General features: G+C 44.0%; 1 protein-coding gene across 4 annotated transcripts in view; it reads left to right on the top strand.

Moving 5' to 3' along the window:
- Window positions 1-16,816, top strand: part of mtcl2 (microtubule crosslinking factor 2) — an 88,916-nt gene extending 72,100 nt beyond the window's left edge. For 3 of the 4 annotated variants that reach the window (XM_076741308.1, XM_076741309.1, XM_076741312.1), the window contains 13 exons: window positions 431-556; window positions 1,174-1,404; window positions 1,777-1,893; window positions 1,993-2,160; window positions 7,818-7,973; window positions 8,248-8,364; window positions 11,494-11,558; window positions 11,692-11,839; window positions 12,089-12,685; window positions 12,916-13,183; window positions 13,336-13,560; window positions 14,230-14,639; window positions 15,381-16,816. In XM_076741308.1, the coding sequence (XP_076597423.1) occupies window positions 431-556; window positions 1,174-1,404; window positions 1,777-1,893; window positions 1,993-2,160; window positions 7,818-7,973; window positions 8,248-8,364; window positions 11,494-11,558; window positions 11,692-11,839; window positions 12,089-12,685; window positions 12,916-13,183; window positions 13,336-13,560; window positions 14,230-14,639; window positions 15,381-15,527 (2,775 nt within the window). In that variant the 3' untranslated portion in view covers window positions 15,528-16,816. The remainder of the gene's footprint in view (window positions 1-430; window positions 557-1,173; window positions 1,405-1,776; window positions 1,894-1,992; window positions 2,161-7,817; window positions 7,974-8,247; window positions 8,365-11,493; window positions 11,559-11,691; window positions 11,840-12,088; window positions 12,686-12,915; window positions 13,184-13,335; window positions 13,561-14,229; window positions 14,640-15,380) is intronic. The other variant, XM_076741310.1, reaches the window with a different exon arrangement.
- Window positions 16,817-19,457: the final 2,641 nt, after the last annotated feature.

Below are 19,457 nucleotides of genomic sequence, written 5' to 3' on the forward strand. Positions count from 1 at the left end.
GGCAGAGCCCAGTGGAGGGTGAAAGAGGACATTAATGGTACATCGGTGGGTCGATGGATCGCACTCACTCAGCAGCCAAATGAGGCATGGGGAGGGTGCTCGGGATGATGCTTGTGTGTGTGGACATACAGTGGCGTGCCGCAGCTGAGGTGTGATTTAAAGTGTGTTGTAGCACAAAAGTGCCATGTTAAGTGCTTCTCACGCTCGGCTCTTTCTCCCTTTTTAATCCCCTTCTAACTCTGTCTTCTCTCCCCACTCTTCCTCTCGTTCCTGCTTCCACTCGTTTTCTTATTCGTTTTTCTTTTCCTCTCTCCTCGTTCCCCTTCTTGTTTCCTGTGTATCATTATTTCCCTTCCCACGGCTTTTTTCCATCTTTCTTTCTCTCACCCATATCTTATTTTTTCCTCATCTCCCTCCTTCTCTCCTCCAGCCCATCCAGTCCACTGACCTCCAGGCTCAGCTGTCTGAAGCAGAGACGTCAGCTCTCAGACCTCAGGAGGAGATGCTGGAGAAGGAGAGGCAAGCTCAGAGAGAAACCTCTCTCATACTCAACCAGGTCCGTTTGCAGCACTGAATACTGTCAAAGACACAAACACTAATAAACTAGCCTTGTAAGCGAAACACCCCCACACTCCCACAGACACACTGGAACTCCACTTTATACACAAATGTACAGACGAACCCACTAATTTTGTTGGCAAGCTCTATATGGATTATTTGATTTTTGTTTATTCTGATTTCACTTTGTTTAAAGTCTACAAATGTCTTTGGATGCTGTTAAATAAAGTGTTTTAAATCCTAAATCTGGTTTTAGAAGTCCACAAATATCCTGTTTTGGTTAAAACACCTGCATTATGTCGGCAAAGGCATTTTCTGATTGGATCTCCAGGTTTTTATTTTGCAGAACCTTTTTATTGTAAAAGGTTTTAAGAAAATCTGAAAAAGGCACATCAGGTGTCTGGCAGCTAAACGTTTAGATGTATCCATGATCTGTCTGCGCACAACATTTTAGGAAGTGAATGAGCTTTTGGTGACTTGGGTCTCAAATTATGAACACATGGAAACTTTCCTTGAAAGCACACACACTAATAAGCAAACATACATTCAGGAAGCAAACAGTTTGGGCCTCAGTGCTCCCTGACTGTCCTGCCTCAAGCTGTCCCTCTCTCTCAGCTGCAGGAGGAGCACCAGAAGGCTCTGCTCCGTCGGGACTTCCAGCTGCAGAGCTTGGGCCTGCAGGCTCGGCTTCAGCAGAGGCTGTGGAGCCAGGAGAGGACTCTGCTGGTCCAGGAGTCTCAGCACCTCAAACAGGCCTTGTTGCTGCTCAGCCTCAAACTGCGCTGCTTCCTCAAACAGTGGAGGCTGGGCTGCAAGAAGGACACAGAGTGGAAAGACATCTTGGAGGTATGAGAGGGTAGAAAGGAAAATGTCCCTCAGCTGTGTTCCTCCTTTCTTGATTGTCCGTACCGTTGACACGTCTCATTTTGGCCAAGATAAAATCAGTTCTCTGTTTTTGGTTTATGTAATACTTTCATAGTCCCAAAGGATGATTCAGTTTGTCCCCAAAAATGTTGATCTGAGGTTTTTAATTCCATTAATTTAACATAAAATCTGAAATGTTACATTGTTGTAGAGTTTAAATGTTGTAGCTGGATGGACATTTTGTTGTTGACTGATATGTAAAATGAAAGAAAATCATAAAATGACAGTGTGTTACATAATATTAGAGGCCAGCATAAATGATTGACAGTTGATCCCGCTCTGATTGTTTTTTAGATGAACAGCCTGAAGGACCTGTACCTGCTGCTGGAGGAGGAGAACCTGACCAGCCCCGCCCACCAGAGTGACAAGAGGGCTGCTGCAGATGAACAGCCACTCAGCCCAACCATCAAGGCATGTGGACACACACACACACACACACACACACACACACTGGAACACACAAGAAAAGTCACACACACTCTGACAGGCATTACCTGTCTGTCCCTGCAGTCGAGCGCTGTGAGCAGCACCTTGGCAGACCTGAAGGTGGCGCTTCAGGATCTGAGCGGAGAGCTGCGACAGGAGAGGCAAGGCTCCCAGGAACTCACCCAGCAGTTCGCCAAGGCCAAGGCATCATGGGAAGTGGAGAGGACTGAACTAAAGAGCCTCATCACACAGGTAAGAAGAAGAAGCACTGTAAATTCAGACATGCTAATATGAGTAATGGGCCTCCACGTTTGAGCTGCAGCTGCTCCTATGGCTGGTTTGAAGTGAGCAGGACTGTGGAGCGTACCTTTGTGCACCAGTCAGGATGCAGCAGTGTTTAAAGCACAGTCGGATGAGTTGTTTGCTCACGTCAACCGGGCCAGGTGACAGAATCGGGAGACAGATGTCGACATTTAAAAGCCATCAGATGCTCGAGCTGAAAAAATTGAGCTAATGAGCTGAGAACAAAAAAAAAAGATTGCTGTTGGGAGATGGCCTCCTCAGGAAAACAGCAGCAGAGCATGTCATCCATCGACAACAGAAAAGTTTGCTGACGTTACAACCACATAGTCTGACATGGCAAAGTAAACTACTACTACGAATCCTGTGAATCCACGTGACGTTTGCTTGCCTGTGCTTCTTGCTTCCATGTAAGCGGACAGTTGTCGTGCACCTGACGGGCAGCGGACGCATGAAAAGACCATTTGTGGTGTTTCTGCTCTGAAGCGGCCAGTATTCAAGTGTTTTTTTTTAGAACCAATGACATCCTTGAAGGTCACGTTCTGCTTCTCGATCTGTCAGCTGCCTTATTTGTCCATCCAAGCCTTTCAGCCCCTCTCCCTCTGCCTGTCTTGTCTGCAGACTGTGAGTCATGGTTTTAATGTTTTCTCCTCCGCTCCTCCCTCATTGTCTCTCTCTCTGTCTCACAACAGCAGCAGAGGTGGTAATTGTGTAAGTTTTAATTAACAGCCCCTGAGATAGACAGCCTGTGTGTTACCGCCTGGTAATTGAGACAGAGAGACATGAGATGGAGACAGAGAGAAGAAGGAGAGGCCTGGTAAAGTTCGGCAATTACTAAGCCTTTTCAATGTTGTTAACTCTGGTCCTTAAGTGTGTATTATTCTAACGTCTGTCATTATAGATAGATGAAATGTGAACTTACTGTAGAGTTTGGGGCCAAGTCCGTACCTGCAGGTCTAACTTTGTCCTGAACAGCACTAACAAGATCAACACAGGCTGGAGGGGGTCAGTTAGCAACAACATGTTTTCCATTTACCTAAGTACTGTGGTTGTTGTCAAGCAAATAGATACAGTATGCATCAAATTTCCATTATACTCACAGGCTGCAACAGTCAGTCAAAAAAGGGGACAAATATCAGGTTCACCAGAGACAACTAGACAGGAAATAAGTAAGCAAATGCTAAATGGAAAGAGAGGAGAAAAGATAGAAACTAAACAATTAATGTTAAAGGGAAAGATTTTCAGTGGAGTCGGGGCTTTAGCCCGTTGCGATCTGCTATGCTTATTCAAATCCTAATCATAACTCTGAATTCTAAGCCAAAAACGGCCCTTTGTGAAGTAGCAGAAGCCCTCGCTGTGAAGCAACCAAAACACAAAAATATATACAGAAACATGCACACACTGACGTGGTCATTAATCATCGTCATGATCGGACAGATTCAGCCATTGTGCTGCGGCGCAAGATCATTTGTCTTCTGGCAGCCGGTGAGAGCAGTGTTACAAAGAGATAACACGCTCCTCTTCTCCTAAATGTGACGTTGCAGCACCTTTTATTAGTCTAAATTCATGGACAAACCTATGTGGTTTAATTTAAGATCCAATCCCCCCCAGCTGTGCCTTTTGTTCTGGGTGATCATGGTGGATGTCGATGCACACACAGATATTAGTTTCAGATTTTATCATACTTGACTGTGACGCAAGTTATTACAAACACACACATCTGTGCAACACTTTAAGGCCAGTATTCTGTGTGTGTGCGTGTTACCCCGGCCTAGATGCCACATCTGGAACCAATCTCTTCCCTGCCAACAACGCACACTGTAAAGTATGCCATCAATTTGCCCCGGTGGTGTGTGAGTGTGTGTGTTTGCGTGTGTGTGTAGACATCGGTTCCAAGGCGTCCTGGCAGGGCGCAGCGGCTCCTCCAGCTGTTGCTTTGTCGAACGAGTCAACTCAATTTCAAACACTGTCCTACCTGTCAAACTGCTTGACAGGAAATTATCTCCGCCGTTCGGCCTGATAAACAAACATCGTCAGCGGAGTAGAAACGATATCCAGAGCGCTGAAAGCACACAGTACAACACATGCCCCTTTTTTTTTCTGCGCCTCATCCGTCCTGCGTGTAGGACATGTTCGAAACACCTGCCGTCTCCGTGATGACACAGAGTGAGCAGCTGGAAGCTCTGATCGCTCATTCATCACATCTGTTGAGTCCACTTCCCTCATGAAGGGAGGATGAAGATAAAGGAGCAGGGAGGGAGACAAAGATTTTTTTTTTTCCCTTTTCAGACAACTGAGACGTCAGTGTCCAGCTCAAATGCAGATGCGACTCATTATTCGATGAGTAAACCACAAACTAGGTTGTTTTATTCTTCCAAAACGTGACTCTCCAGAAATGACTCAGGACTGTTTACTGCTGCCTCTACGTTAATGTCTGGTTAAATTTAGATTTAACCTACTTGGTTCATGAAGTTTGAGCCAGGAGACAGTTTAGCCTTGATTAGCATGAAGACAAGAAGCAGGGGGAATCAGCTCATCTGGCTCTGTCCAAAGATAAAAAACAAGTCTGTCTACCAGACCTCTAAAGCTCACTAATTCACATATTGTATCTCATCTCATGCTTCCAGTCATTATGCTAAGCTAAGCTAAGCTGAAACTCTTGGATTCAGCTTCATATTTAGCAGACACGAGAGCTGTATCGGTCTTCTTACCTAACTCTCAAGATACAGTTCAAACCTTACTTTACCGTACTTTAAGTGTTATGTGTCACACCTTCTTAAACATATAGTGCCTCAATATAGGCTGAGCTGCAACTTCAAAGCCTCAGTTTTGAATAAACAGCATGCAATGCAGTCGGCTAGACTGCATTGCTAAATTTAACATCTGTATCATCTGTATGCATTATATAATATCTAGGCTGTGTTTGTATTTAGAAACCTGACACACATCTCTCGAGTGCTGTGGTTGCTGTTTGCCCTGGAAACAGCTGAAGGCTGCTGCGCAGTACTGATAACATCAACAGCTAACATTAACTTTGTTGTTGTCTTATGGTAAAAATCTGCTGCAGGCAAATAATATGCTGCCTGAAAAGCACGTAGCACACAGTGGGTTGCTGTTACACCAAACACATACATTACAACAATTACACATACATTTCGATAGCAGATCTTTACAGTACACTACTGTACAGTGTGTGTATATAAATGATTCATCCCAGAATTTGTAGTTAGAGTTTGTTGAGAATGATTAACAGAAAAATCTCTTATTTATAACTTATTTATATGGTTGTTATTAATGTGGCTATATGTCAGCACAAATAACACCAAGCTTTAGTCCTCCTTCAGTATAAAGGAAAAAATGTTCTACAGGACGATCCCATTGGCTGAAACATGGAGCTTGAATAGTAATTTCATACGCTCTCTAATTGGTATAATAATAATAACAGTGGATATAATGATAGTGATGATAACTCATTCCTCTTGACCTCCCACTCGCCGCTTAAAAACCTCTGTGGGTATAATTGTTGTTTGTGGCCTCGGTGTTGTTAGTAGCTCTCCGCTCTGCGTTTCCACAAATACTTTCTTCCATGTCTCTGGAAACCACTTCTGTGTCGATACTCGAGCAAGAAAAAGAAGTTAGAAAGTCAATTGATGAATGTGACAAATGTGAAGGCAAATAAGTCATCAGTGAGTTTTAGGGGTTTTTTATAGTAAGAAAGATTTGTCATTAACCAGGAACTGGAGTCCTCTGCTGGGATTATTTCAGTAAAACTTGATGAATAAATCTAAATTTTATATTCAGGGTTTTACTCGAATAAATACAAGTAATTGAACTTGCTAAATGGTGAGAGTCGAGTTACGATCGCACGTCTCTCATCCACCACTAAACGCCAGTCATCCAGTAAAATCGCCTCCCTCTTAACGCCTCAGCAGTAAACCTCGTTAAGACGTGGCGCTCGTTAAGCAGCGTTCATCATTAACGAGAAACACTCTGTTGCCATAGGAGACGAAAGCTGGGCAAAGGGTGTGTTTGCTACGCTGTGATTGGCTGCCAGACAGTTCCATTAGCACCATATACGGATGCCAGTGCCACACTCAGCCAGACTGAGAGAGGCAGAGAGACGATTGATGTGTCTGGGGTGTGTGTGTGTGTGTGTGTGTGTGTGTGTGTGTGTGTGTGTGTGTACGTGTGTGTGTGTGTGTGTGTGTGTGTGTGTGTGTACGTGTGTGTGTGTGTGTACGTGTGTGTGTACGTGTGTGTGTGTACGTGTATGTGTGTGTGCGCGTGCGCGTGCGCGTGCGTGTGCGCGTGCGTGTGCCTGTTTGTCAAATTGATAGGCCCGGTACTGTCGGGTATGTGAACTATGAGGCTCAGACAGAGGAAAAGGGAAAGCAGAGCTACTCATAAAAATTTAAAGCGATCCCACCTACAGGCTCTGTGACAGATTTATGGAGGGTGAAAAAAGGGGTGAGAGAGCCTGGAATAGAGGGTGAGAATGCTGAAGAGAGAGGGAGAAGGGTGAGAGGGATGGAGAGAGGGTGAAAAAGCGGAGAGGGAGAGGGAAGATGGCACGAGAGGACAGGAAAAGAGAGATGAAACTTCAGACTGTGGTCTCTTCCCTCGCTCCGTCCACACCTTATCATGCCCTCGCCACAACGTGGGCATCATTCAGCGAGCAGCAGTCAGCCATCAGAAGGATCTCATCTGTGCACAGACTCCCGAAATCGTCCATGAGATCATTTATGAAACGGCCCCCTCCTGTGAGGATGAAACACTTGGAGACAGTGGGGCTTCCCATTACACATTTCTGTGTGGTCACATGAGTCATAGCTGTATTCAGGAAAACTCTTGTAATTATTTGAGTGACTGTGTTTCTGTGTGTGTGTGTGTGTGTGTGTGTGTGTGTGTGTGTGTGTGTGTCTCAGCTGTATTTTGAGGATCTTTTTTCCATGTTGTACTACGTTAGTCAGGAGGGAATTATTCATCTATGTACACCAGCATCATAATCTGATGCCTTTACAACTGGCTTTTAACTGACTTGCATCATTCTAGATATTATGTGATTTAATATGTGATTTATCGTGTTTTTCTTTTTACTGTGTGATTATATCCGTCCTCTGTGGAAGCACTTTGTTCTGCCTCAGTTTGCAGATAAAGATTCTACATGCAAAACATATGATGATCTTATAAAAATGGTTAATACGTATCTATAGAGTGAATGAGTCAACAGTATGTAGGGTAGTGTCGTTTCGTACCATCTGGTTCAACACTAAAATGCTGCTTATACATTCCCACATCAGTATTTTAGTGCAGTAGAGACAGGCTGCTTTATCAGCAGGACTTTTAATTCAACACTTGTGTGCATTTTCAAATTATACTTTATTGTCCAAAAGAGGAAATTGATGCTAGTATGTACTGAAACTAAAGATATGAATTTGCCTTCTATCACTGATTTTAATGTAAGAGGATTACAAAGAACTGGATGGTGAGACTGACTTCTGCTGTCTTTAGAGGCAAAATAATTCAACCGTATGTTACTGCAAAATTTATAGTATCAACATTTGTCTGTTTTCTTCCTGACCAACCCTGTACCATTTTCCTTTCTCCAGCTTGAGACCAAAACAGGCAAAGCAGCAGCAGCAGCTCTGTCTGCCACTGATGCACTGGAACCTCCAGACCTGAAGGTGGCGCTGAAGAAGGAGCGCGAAGAACATCAGCACCTCCTGGCCGAGTCCTATGCAGCAGTGATGGACCTGACTAAACAGGTACATGTGTGTAAATGTGAGCATGGACAAAGCTGGTTGGAAGGTAACACAATCTGTAGAAACACTCAAAATTTGAAAATGGCAAGTTTAGACAGTTTGATCGAGATCTTCAGGTGGCTGCTGTCAATTTCCAGTTCTTAAAGCTTTCTAGTCATATTCTGGTGATGTGCACTCTACGTCCATCTTGTTTCCTCCTCCTCCTCCTCCTCCTCCTCCTCTGATGTTTGCCTTGTCTTCTTGTCTCTCCACTGTGACCTACCTGTGGACCAATCAGCTTCAGATTGGAGAGAGGAACTGGGGCAGAGAGAAGCTGGAGCTGCTGGAGAGGTTCAGCCAGGAGAGAGCTCAGTGGGAGCAGAGACTGAGAGAGGCCACTGCACAACAGGGGAAGGTATGACAGGCTGATTCAGTGTGTGTGTGTGTGTGTGTGTGTGTGTGTGTGTGTGTGTGTGTGTGCGTGCGTGCGTGTGTGCGTGCGTGCGTGCGTGTGTGTGTGAGAGAGAGAAAGAAATGTCAAAGATGAAGAAGAGATAAGGGCTTGGGCTGATGGAATATGAGGCCATGTGGCTGTATGTTCAAGATAAGAGGAACATCTGAAGTGTATCAAGGCATTCGATCAGATGTGTGTTTCCTGGTCGTCTTCTCCCTGTGCATTCAGTCTTATCTGATTTCCCAGGTTTCTCTCAAATTTAATTTTTAAATTTCAGGCTTGCGGGGCCTGGTTATCTCAGTAAGGCTATGATCAGACTGACGTTAGCATTACACCAAAAGACCCAGCCTCATTCATTTCAGTGAGACCATTGAAAATAAGTTGCTGAAGTTTTTTTTTTTTTTTTGTCATGCGGCATCATCCAACTAAGCACATTCCAATATGAGCAAAAGCATATTCCAGGTAGCTTCATTTGTAACAAGGATGCAGTTCTACTCTCCGTTTCCTCCCTCTGGTCTGTTACCTGATCAACACAATTCAGTGCAAACCATCAGAGTCCTGATGACCCGTCACAGTGCTCACGCTGTGCTCGACAGACAAGCTGTCGTGACACGTTGCGGACCATTGTAATACTGGGTTTCAGAGCGCAGTGGTGCTGTTATTATCCCTTTCTGCCTCAAAGGGCCTTAACTCTGTCGAATTGAAACACATTTTTCGTAGACCTTTTTCATCTGAACCTCCTCCAACTGAATGCTCAGCCTCCGTTTTTCCAATTACTCAATACAGCCCGTTGAGTTTCTACAGTTTGTTGTTTTTTTTACACAAACGCTTCAGATCAATGTTACCCCTGTGCAGTTTGTTGGCCTTCAAAGCTGTTGATCTGTTACTCTACCTTGACATCCTGGATCATAATTCATTTTCTCACCAGTGCCTGCAGTAAGACACCAACACTACACATTGTGCAGTGTTATTTTTGGTGTGAACACAGTCAAAAAGCCAGACAGTGACTTTTAAAAGAATTGTAAAAGAAGAAAGAATAAAGACTGCTACCAGCCCCGGTCTTTAGGATGGTATTTTCCTCTCAGGATACTAGTTGCTGCTTACAGTAAGCACACAGCTGCTAATGCCATAAAGTGAGTAAGGAGAACCTCTGTGGTGTTATTGCCTTGCTGAGGTCGAGCTGCAGTTGAATGCTAAGTTGAGCTCACCAGGAAAAACACGGTCAGTCCGATCTGCTGATTACACACCAGCACAGAATCTGCCAAGCTGCTGTAACATGTCAGGGAGGGATGAAGGGGGAATTGCATCATTGTTCTCAGCGGTCATTCGTGAGTGTTTTTATCCCACAAACACTCACAGAAATAAAGAGCCAGACACACAGTCAGTGGGTCAGTCCTCCTCCAGCATCTCTCATCTGTCTCCTGTGCCCCCTTCCTTTGAGGCTTTCAGTCTCAGGGCGTCTTTGTCCTCCCTTTCTCGCCCTCTTTCCTTTCCAGTCATTCCTTTCTTTCCCCGTCTTGTCCATCTCCCTCTTCTTCCTTCCTCATGTCTGTCTGGAGTGTGATCCATCTTGCTCCTTCCATTAGGTGGCCGTGTCCTGCATTGGAAACTTGGCAGGAGACCAGAGCTTGTCATACTTTAATTCACCCTGTCTCAGTCTCTCTGATTGTGTCTGTGTCATGCTCTGTCACCCACAAATCTTATCTACTCTACTTGTATTACACTGCTGGGCCTTTCAAAGACTTCTGACTGTTGACTATAGTGCCCCCATCAGGCCAGGAAGAGTACATTTTTGTGTCAGTTGGACTGAGCTCGAGCTAATTAGAGATACAACTCTTGTGTTTACTAATGCATCAATTTTATTTATCTCATATGTGTATGTATTTCCAGTTGAAATTGGTTGTTTTTGGAAAATGCTAGTTTAGAGCGAAAGAATGTACTCAGTGGAACACAGGAGTGTTTTCTGTCATGGTTTTGTTGATTATAGTGAATGTTTATCTTCCAGTGCAGACTGTAGTTTTGTTTTTAAGAAATCTGGCCAATCTGCTCTCCAGATCAGACTGGGGAAGATTTCCAGGGTAAAATAGATTCCCAAAAATATAGAGCAGATTAAGTTAAACCAATTTGCTGTAGTTTGTATAATTCAGTCTGACCATTTTTCTTCATCAGAGCTGTGAGATGAACTCAAGATCCCCTTCATTGGCACTGCCACTAATGCACCAATGTGTTCATTTAAACTGATTTTAACTGTATGTTATTTAACGCTATTTACAGGTGAATATCTTTTCAGTAATTCTTATATAATTCAGTTTGAATTGGCAGAAGCTGGACCAACCATTTGTTCCATTGTTGTTACCTTTCCCTCTCAATCACTCATCTATCCCTTTTCCCCCTGAAAACAATTCTGCTTTTAACTGTTTCGATATTTCTGCTCACATGCAAACTCCTTCACGTGCTGTTCACTCAGTATGTGCATATAGTTTTAAATCAAATCATAATTTCTACTTTTTCATGTTAGCTGAACCACGCAGCTATACGTACCTGTGTGTGTAGTCAGCTCGTGTGTCGTTCTCAGTCGGTATGCTGTACACATGCAGGCAGCCTGGTCTGCAGTTCAGAGAGCTGCAGGTAAAAGTCCATCAGTGTGTCTGCACAACTGAGCACATTATCTGCAAATGTCATTTTCCCTTCTCCCTTTCTCTCATTCCATCTCTTTCCTCTGAGGGGAAATGGCTTCAGAGTGTGAAACGCACTGACTCAGCATCACCATCTGTGTGTGTGTGTGTGTGTGTGTGTGTGTGTGTGTGTGTGTGTGTGTGTGTGTGTGTGTTTGCATGCTGTCTGCCACAGATGGATACTAGTCAGTCTCCACTTCCTCCTGTGAAAACAGCTTAAGAGGAAGTGGATGGCAATGAAAGGAATGTGTCCACAGTGGACACCTTCCAGGTGTGGGGAAAGTGTAGAAATGTAGAATTCTGCAGCAGCAATTTGCTCAGATGATGCAGGTCATTTAAATGCTAATAAGATGTAAAGATGTAGACTCGGTTATTTCTTTTTCACTGACAGTCAGGGTTTTCTTTGTCCTTACAGCCAAAGTCATTAGGTGGCGAATCCTCTGCAGACACAGTTGTTGCTAATGGGACAGTATCACCAAGGTAATAATTAAAAACTTTATCTCACAGTACCTAGTTTGAAACGAATCCTTAACCCATGGAGAAATCAGATATTTTCTTAACTAACTCTGAGTGGAGTTTTTCATCAACTCCTCGCCCATCTCTCAATGAACAGAACCAAATCCACATCAGAGCTGGACGGCCCAGAGGTCAACGGAACAGCCAATCAGGAGGAGAAGATTCAGTTTGCAGTCCCGCCTCTTTTGATTCGCCCGGGGCTGGGTGACCTTAATAGGAAGAACTGGACCTACCTGACCAATGAGGTGAATTAGATGGGATTTTATAGATTTTCTGTTTTGAAATGTGCACTTTATTGTGATGTCTTTACTTTTATATCTTGACGTATCTTTCGGAAGACAAGTAAGACACCAGCTGGATTTATTTCTTTATGTTAAGATTATTCTATTCATCAATCATTAGAATTTCTGGTCCTCTTACCTCTGCCATGGTAAAAAGTACACTTATAATCACTTCATACTGGTCTCTCTTGTCCCCATTGTCTCTCCTCTCAGACCCCAGAGGTGGGGGACACTTGTAAAACCTGGGATGGCCCTAGTGGTTCATGCAGCAGCTTAGTTGCATCAGAGCTGGATCTGGACTCTGTTCAGAGGAGCTACACTGCCCCAGACCGCACCGGCATCCGGATCTACTATAGCCCTCCTGTTGTACGACGCATGGAGCACCAAAGAAGGAACCAGGAGGCCAGAGAGCCGCAGCAGGCCCAGAACGGGAGCTCTGCCCTGGGACTGAGTGGCTCGGATGTAGTTGTGGATGCGGTGGAAAGCCTGGAGGTTCAGCAGCCTCCATCCTCTTTTTCATCCTCGTACGAGCAGTGGCTGAGCTCACTGTCTAAGCAGCACAGGGAGCTCCTGGAGAGCAGAAGTGGCTGCATCACCGGCTCAATCCCTAGTATTGTCAACAATGGTGTTGGTGGCTCGACTAGCAGTTTGGTTGATGGGATGACGCCCTCGTCAGCCTTCCACGGCCTCGAGATCGGGGAGATTTCAGCCAACTTAAGTGATGACATGAAGGAGATGACCAACTGTGTCCGCCAGGCCATACGCTCTTCCTCTCTGGAGAGGAAATCCACCAAGGATCCTGGGAGTCAGGTAGTGTCTTTTTAGAAATGAAAAGCTGAAAAACTGTTGAAAAACTGATTTTATAGTCCAACTATTGGTCTTTAGTATGCTAACACATGAGGTTGCCTAGTGTAGGTTTAAGGGAACGCTTCTTAATCAGAGTTGTCTCTATTCAGTTGCTGTTAAAGTTACTCCTCGCTGCATTTTCTCCTTCTCAAAATACACTAAACATTCTCCATCACTTCCATTTCTCCACCCAGGTGATCGGCATGTCCACCAGGTCCACGCAGACCACCTTACAGTACGTCAGCATTGGGCTTCAAACAGACAGCCTTCACAGCAGCAGGGGGGCGGGGTTACACTCCAAAGCCTGGTCTCCTCGCCCCTCGTCCACAACCACCTCCTCACTGGCATCGGCCCGAACCCGGCAGATATCCACCTCGCTGGATAAAGTTCACAGCCGAATTGAGAGACCATGCTGCTCACCCAAGTATGGATCTCCCAAACTGCAACGCAGAGTGTCTGCGGGTAATTAGATGTTGTTTTCCAAGTATTCCAACGTCCGGCTGGTTTTAGTCACAAGATTTTTAAGCCAGTTTGTGATCGAGGTCACGGCTCCTTTGATGTTTCATTGATCTTCTTTGTAAGAGAACATGACATCCAATGATTGTGTTTTTTAGGCTCCACGTCCAGACTGGATGGGAGTTCCTCCTCCAGGGACCGGAGCCTGTGGAGCCTTCAGCAAAGATCTCTGGGTGGAGGAGGAGGAGGGGGCTCAGCCTGGGCCCGCTCCACCACCACCAGGGACAGCCCCGTCCTGAGCGGCCTCACCGATGGCCTCTCCAGCCTCTTCAGTGTGGTGGAGCACTCCGGAAGCACAGAGTCGCTCTGGAGGGGTGACGGAGGTAAGACACTGTCTGACGGAGGGCTTATTGAAACAGAAGGGCCGCAGACTCTTTAACAAACGTGAACACACATCTTGCCCTGCACCCTAGCTTGTTGAACGAGCCACCAAACAGCATAGAAACTTAGCTGCAGAAGTCCCTCTGTTCTGTTTAGATGCTGCTGTGGTTCTTACTCTTCAATACCACTGCTAATGACATAATGTCTGCTCATGGTTTGTGAACTACAGCACAGATTTGTTTAGTTTGTCTCTCATTCCCCTGCTTGTGCCAGGGCTCAGCCCTACCAACCGCTATCAATCAAATATATTTTCCCAAAGACCTTTTATTCTTCCTTTCCATAATAGAAACATGTTGACAGAGTAGAACTGGATGTGATTTGAATTGGACTTTACAGTAAAACCTGAAGTTTGAAAAGGCAAATCTCCTCTGTCCTGTTTTGGAGTCGCAGATGTTCATTTTCTTCATCTACACTCGACGATAGAGGAAGAACGCAAGCTTCTACCATAAGTGAACAATGCCCGATCTTATTTTGACACCCAAAGTGTCCATTCCTCTTAATAAAAGGTTTGATATCATTGACGTCACAGTTCAAGCCTCCGGGGTTCAAGCAGTTAATTATCTGTCTGGAAATCATTATAGTACCCATTTTGGATTCCTGTTTGCCATTAGGAGCCAGCCAGGGTGCCAGTCCAGCACGACAGCCTCCTGCCGCAGGGAAACCCTCCGGGGTGGCAGTCTGTGGATCTGACTCCGGCTCTCAGCGGTATGGAGGCCTGGTCCAGGAGTTCTTCAGGAACGTCTGCAGCAGCCGTGCCCAGGGAGGAGTCACCCTGCCTGGGGACAGAGTGCAACGAGACTCCCTCGGAGGTCTGGGTGTCTTGGGGGGTTTGAGTGGTATGGATGAGCCCAAGCCAGAGTGCGTGTCAGCAGGGGCTGGGTTGGGTGGAAGCAACGACAACGTGACCAGGATTGTCAATAAAAGGTTTATGAGACAGACAGCCGGGGAGGAGATGGTCAGTATCATGGGAGGAGGGAAGGAAACGATGAGCAACGCCGGAGCTGCAGGATCTGGGACGGAGGTGCGGCCATTGCAAATGCATTTTTATTTTCAACTTAAAAAGGACTGGATGAGTGGTTCTGCTTATTTTAACCCATGTGCATGAAATTGTATTTATCAGTAAAATAATGATGAACAGTAACATCACAGCTCAACATTTGCAAACAGTTGATCTGGGGTTTAAAAATGAAATGATGACTATTGAGTATTAAAGATTTTTAATGGATTTCCTACCATTCCAATTCATTAGTCATTAGTTTCCATTCATTTCTGCACGATAATGAAAATCAATTGAGACTCTTAAAGCTTGCTTACATGTAACAATAGTTAGATGTTAAGAGATTTATGAAAACTTGATGTTCGCTGTAATGGATTTCACAATTCAAAGCTGGACATCGAATGTGTAACTGTGTGTAACTGTCAACACCAGCTGACCCAGACTGTGTTCAGCTTTGTCAGATCAGTCATCACTTCCATTTCTTATTCATAAAAGGGTCAACAGTCATTGTACATGTCCACGCCTGAAGCTAGTTTCACACATCTGTTAAAATGTTCTGATCGCTCAGAAATGAGTGCGAAACAATGGCTGCCTGGGAGGAAAGGAAAAATCATTCGAAAATGGTCCACAAAAACATAATTTGTAGTTAAGAGGCTAAATCTTGCACGGGTACAGTCCTTTAGTCTGATTTTTAAAGCTCTATTGGAAAAACATCATGTATAATATGAAAACACATTCATGCTCAGAGCTCTTTCCCTTTCCCAGGATGCACCCTGTGACTGTGCTGCCCAGACTTCCTGCTTCGCCCGACCATCAAGAACATCAACTCGCCATTCGCTCGGCCAGTGTAAGCACCGCCCACAGGAGTCTCCGGCGGCAGCTGAGGAGAAGGTGGACACCTGCAACGAGTGACGACACCTTTACTGCCACATCCAACACACACACACACACACACACACACACACACACACACACACAAAGCAATACTGATTCTTCACAAACACTGTACACCACTGCCATGAAAACACATGTCCTCACATCTCTCACATCACCATATGTACACACACACACATCTACAACCTGCCACACAGGCACACTGCCAAACATAACACACACACACACACACACACACACACATACACACATACACACTGCTAGCACACTGCACAGACTGCCCCACAAACCCACTGCCACATGCACTCATTCATAAACACACTCACACAGAACCCAGGTAATATTACACTTGTCTTGGACTGTACCATTCTGATGCCAAGGACAGGGAGGACTGAAACTCCAACCAAGCAGGAGATCCCACTGTCACAAAACTACCAGCAGAACATAAAATATAAACACACACATGATTTTACACATGAAACTAAACAAGAACGACTACGAACTGAAGAGAAATTAACAAGTAAAACTATGATGTCAGGACCGGACCTACCAAACTCTCCCCCACTCCAAATTTTTAGAATAACAGGTACTACAAATGGTCAGTTTCAGACTGTAAAATCCACCTTGATGACATCATCTTGTCACCCTGCTGTTGGACCAGCAGCCTTGTTGGATTTGCAGATAAACAAGAGAAAGAAAGGATGTAGTCCCAGTTTGAATATGCATTGAAAGTGCATGTGTTGCTTTAGGAGGACAGTATAAAACTGGAGAGGAGACATCTGTCACTGCTGGAAGGATCTTCTGCATTGTGTTAGCAGCTCAGAGACCATCTTGGAGGAGTAATCTGGTGGATCGCCGGGTTGATTTCTCTCTGAACCTTGTCATACGCGCACATGCAGTGCTGAGAAATTCAATTATGCCTTTTTGATGGATGAGCACTATAACAGCAAGTGTCGCCAACACGGATCTGAAGTCACAACATCTTGATGATGCCTCTGCTTCAGTTGCAGACCAGTTGTCCGTGTCTATTACAGTTGATCACAAAAGGAAGAATTGGACGACTACTGGACTACCTATCCCAGCATGACCAGACTCGGACTCCATTGATGGATGTTTGAACTTGTGGGCTCCATAAATGAGACCACAAAACTGACTTGAGTGGACTTTCTACCATAATTGTTTAGTAGCAAAACTAAACAACAAAAAGCTCTTCGATCTTCAATGTAACTGTGTTCCCAGAAGCACCACGGCCACAGATCAGGAGACGGTTTATGGCATTGTAGCCATGACTTAAACCTTGTACATCTAAAAAAAAAAAAAACCTACTTCAAAAGGCATTAAACTCCAGAGTCTCATTGGAAAATTACAGTTTTGGTTCAAACTTGTCACAGCAGGCAGAAAGTGCCTGTTGAGTTATTTCTTCAGTGACTTTAAGATTCATCCTTAAACCTTTGATGACCATTGAAGATCTGATGAAGATATGTGGTGTACAGTCCTCTAGCACACTGTCCTGGAACGCTGACGTTGGTTACAGTAAACTGGGGACCATTTCTGACTGACCCAAAGGCCCATCTGCAGATTTCACTTGGCATTGGATAGAGATGCACTGATATCATGTTTTCCACTTGTTTTAACAGGTTTTCACAGTGCTTCAACCATGGCTCCGTTCTTTCAAAAAAGTACTGAAAATCAAGATAGTTTGAATTTTTGTGTCGCTTGACAATTCACCGACAAGTTGGGACTCCTGTAAAAAGTAAATAAAAAAAGAATGTGATCACGTGGAAACAAACCGTGTTAACCAACTACAGTTTAACAAAGTGTTCCTGAGCCCATGTAGTAATATCCTTTCTACAATCATGTGTTCACAAAGTGGTGAACCTCGCTCCATCCTTGCTGTGGAGTGATCCAAACTGGTGTTTTTGGAGCATTCCACATCCTCCCCAGTCTTTAGTTGCTCCTGTCCCAACTTGTTAGAAACATGTCATTGTATAACATTCAGAATAAGCAGATATTTCCCAAAAACAATGAAGTCAGTGAGGTCAAACATTAAATATATTGCTGTTTTCCACAGAATATATATCAGAAAGGTTTGCCACATTCTGGTTTATTGATGTTTCACACAGCGCCCAACTTTTTGGAATCAGGCTTGAAATTAAGAAATGTTTTAATAATAGAAATGATGCTCATCAGCTTTATCAGTGCATCCCTATCCGCTTCACGCATCAGATATGATGTGTCTCCAAACACAAGATGCTCATCTACCATTTACTGGAAACGCTTGCTAACTCTAAACCGTGTCCAAGGAGAATTCAGCCAATGCATTCCTTTTTTTAGTCTTTCCCCGATGTGTACAGCAAGTGTGTGAAGAGGATAGTTTGAAAACACTCACCTTGTACTTGCTCCTTTCTCTCCGCCCTTCTCTTGCAGACGACTGTCCTTGTGTTATAGTACTACAACGACGTCGTAGCTACTGTATGAACCCTGTACGCATTTTGAAAAATGTAGCATCATGAAGCATCAAGCTAAGCGCTGTGACTGTCCATCTGCAGCCACAGTAGGTCAAGCACTGACAGTTTTTACTTTTTAAGAAATACATTCATGATGGGTTTCTTTTACTGAATTAGATATTTTCAAACTTTAGTCAAGCAAAGTTGTTTTCCTAAATTTAAAATGTATATCCATTTTTACCTCCGTGGCAGTCACTTCCAACGATATAAAATGTCTTTAAGTAGGATGTCTGCACACCTGGGAAAGCAGTAAAGGAGTGACAAATGTTACAGTCCTACTGGTGAATTGGAAACATAAAAAATACAGTAAACTGGAAACAATCATATTTGGAAGAGGTTTTATTCCATTTCTTTCTCCTCTCCCTTTGTTTGCCATGTTGTTGTCTTTGGAATCAATCAACAGATATTCAAAGTGCCTGTCAGATTTCCTATTCGTCAGCTCACACCAAAACTGGGCTCATACAAAAACACACAAACAAAAACCTAGCAGGCCTTTTTTTTTTAAATGGGTAACATTGTTTATATGCATATAATTGTGATTAGGCTGTGCTAAAGCTACACTGAAGTACTGTACCACAGTGGAGGAAGGACAAATGGTTTACAGGTATAGCAGGATATAATATAGTACACCATATGTTCACTTTTTTTATACTAAGGGTTATTATATTTCTGGAAAGTAAATTATTTTTGTTTGATTTATTTTATATGGATGTTTGTGCTGATATATTAGCCTGTTGTTTCTATTCTTTCTATTTAGTTATCATGGTGCTACTTAGTGTGAAGTCTGCTGTGGGTTGGCCTCCTTTAACAAGGCCTCTACCCATCTGTCTATTTAAATGTGTCTCCTCACTGTTTCTTTATGAACAGTTCAGCATGTCTCCGTCTCTGCACACCATTTAATGAGTCAGCAGTTTAAAATAGGGCATTACAGTAACAGTGTATGTATTTAAATAACACAGTGAGGAAAACCCACAGTCTGAATGCTGCTGTCTGTCTCCACTCCGGCCCTCACTGCTGGTAGAAAACCAACCGTCTGGAACCAGTCCCCACTTCAAAAGCTACTGGCCTGATTGCCACAGGAAGAGGCCATCTTATTTGTTGACCACAATTATGCAACAGGTAGTTTTAGCCAAGCTAGTCTGATTGGTTTAAGACCACAGAGATCTTATAACCCCCTTGAAATCTTTCCAAGTATCCCAAAAAGCACAGCTAGTAAGGTTGAGTAGATATCCATTCCTCTCTACGTTCCAACATATTTCCATCTTTTAAAAGCTTTGTAGTAACGTAACACAATTGGAAACCACTGGGATAGTCAGACAATTGGCCTGATGCTAAAAAAGGTAATATACGTAACAGCAACAAGAGAAAATGGGGGAATGCTGAAAACAGATGATTGTAGTGCTGTTGGTACTGTACTGCTGCAGATCAGGAAGGACGCCAA

This window comes from Chaetodon auriga, chromosome 10 (assembly GCF_051107435.1).
Source record: "Chaetodon auriga isolate fChaAug3 chromosome 10, fChaAug3.hap1, whole genome shotgun sequence".
Taxonomy (NCBI): domain Eukaryota; kingdom Metazoa; phylum Chordata; class Actinopteri; order Chaetodontiformes; family Chaetodontidae; genus Chaetodon; species Chaetodon auriga.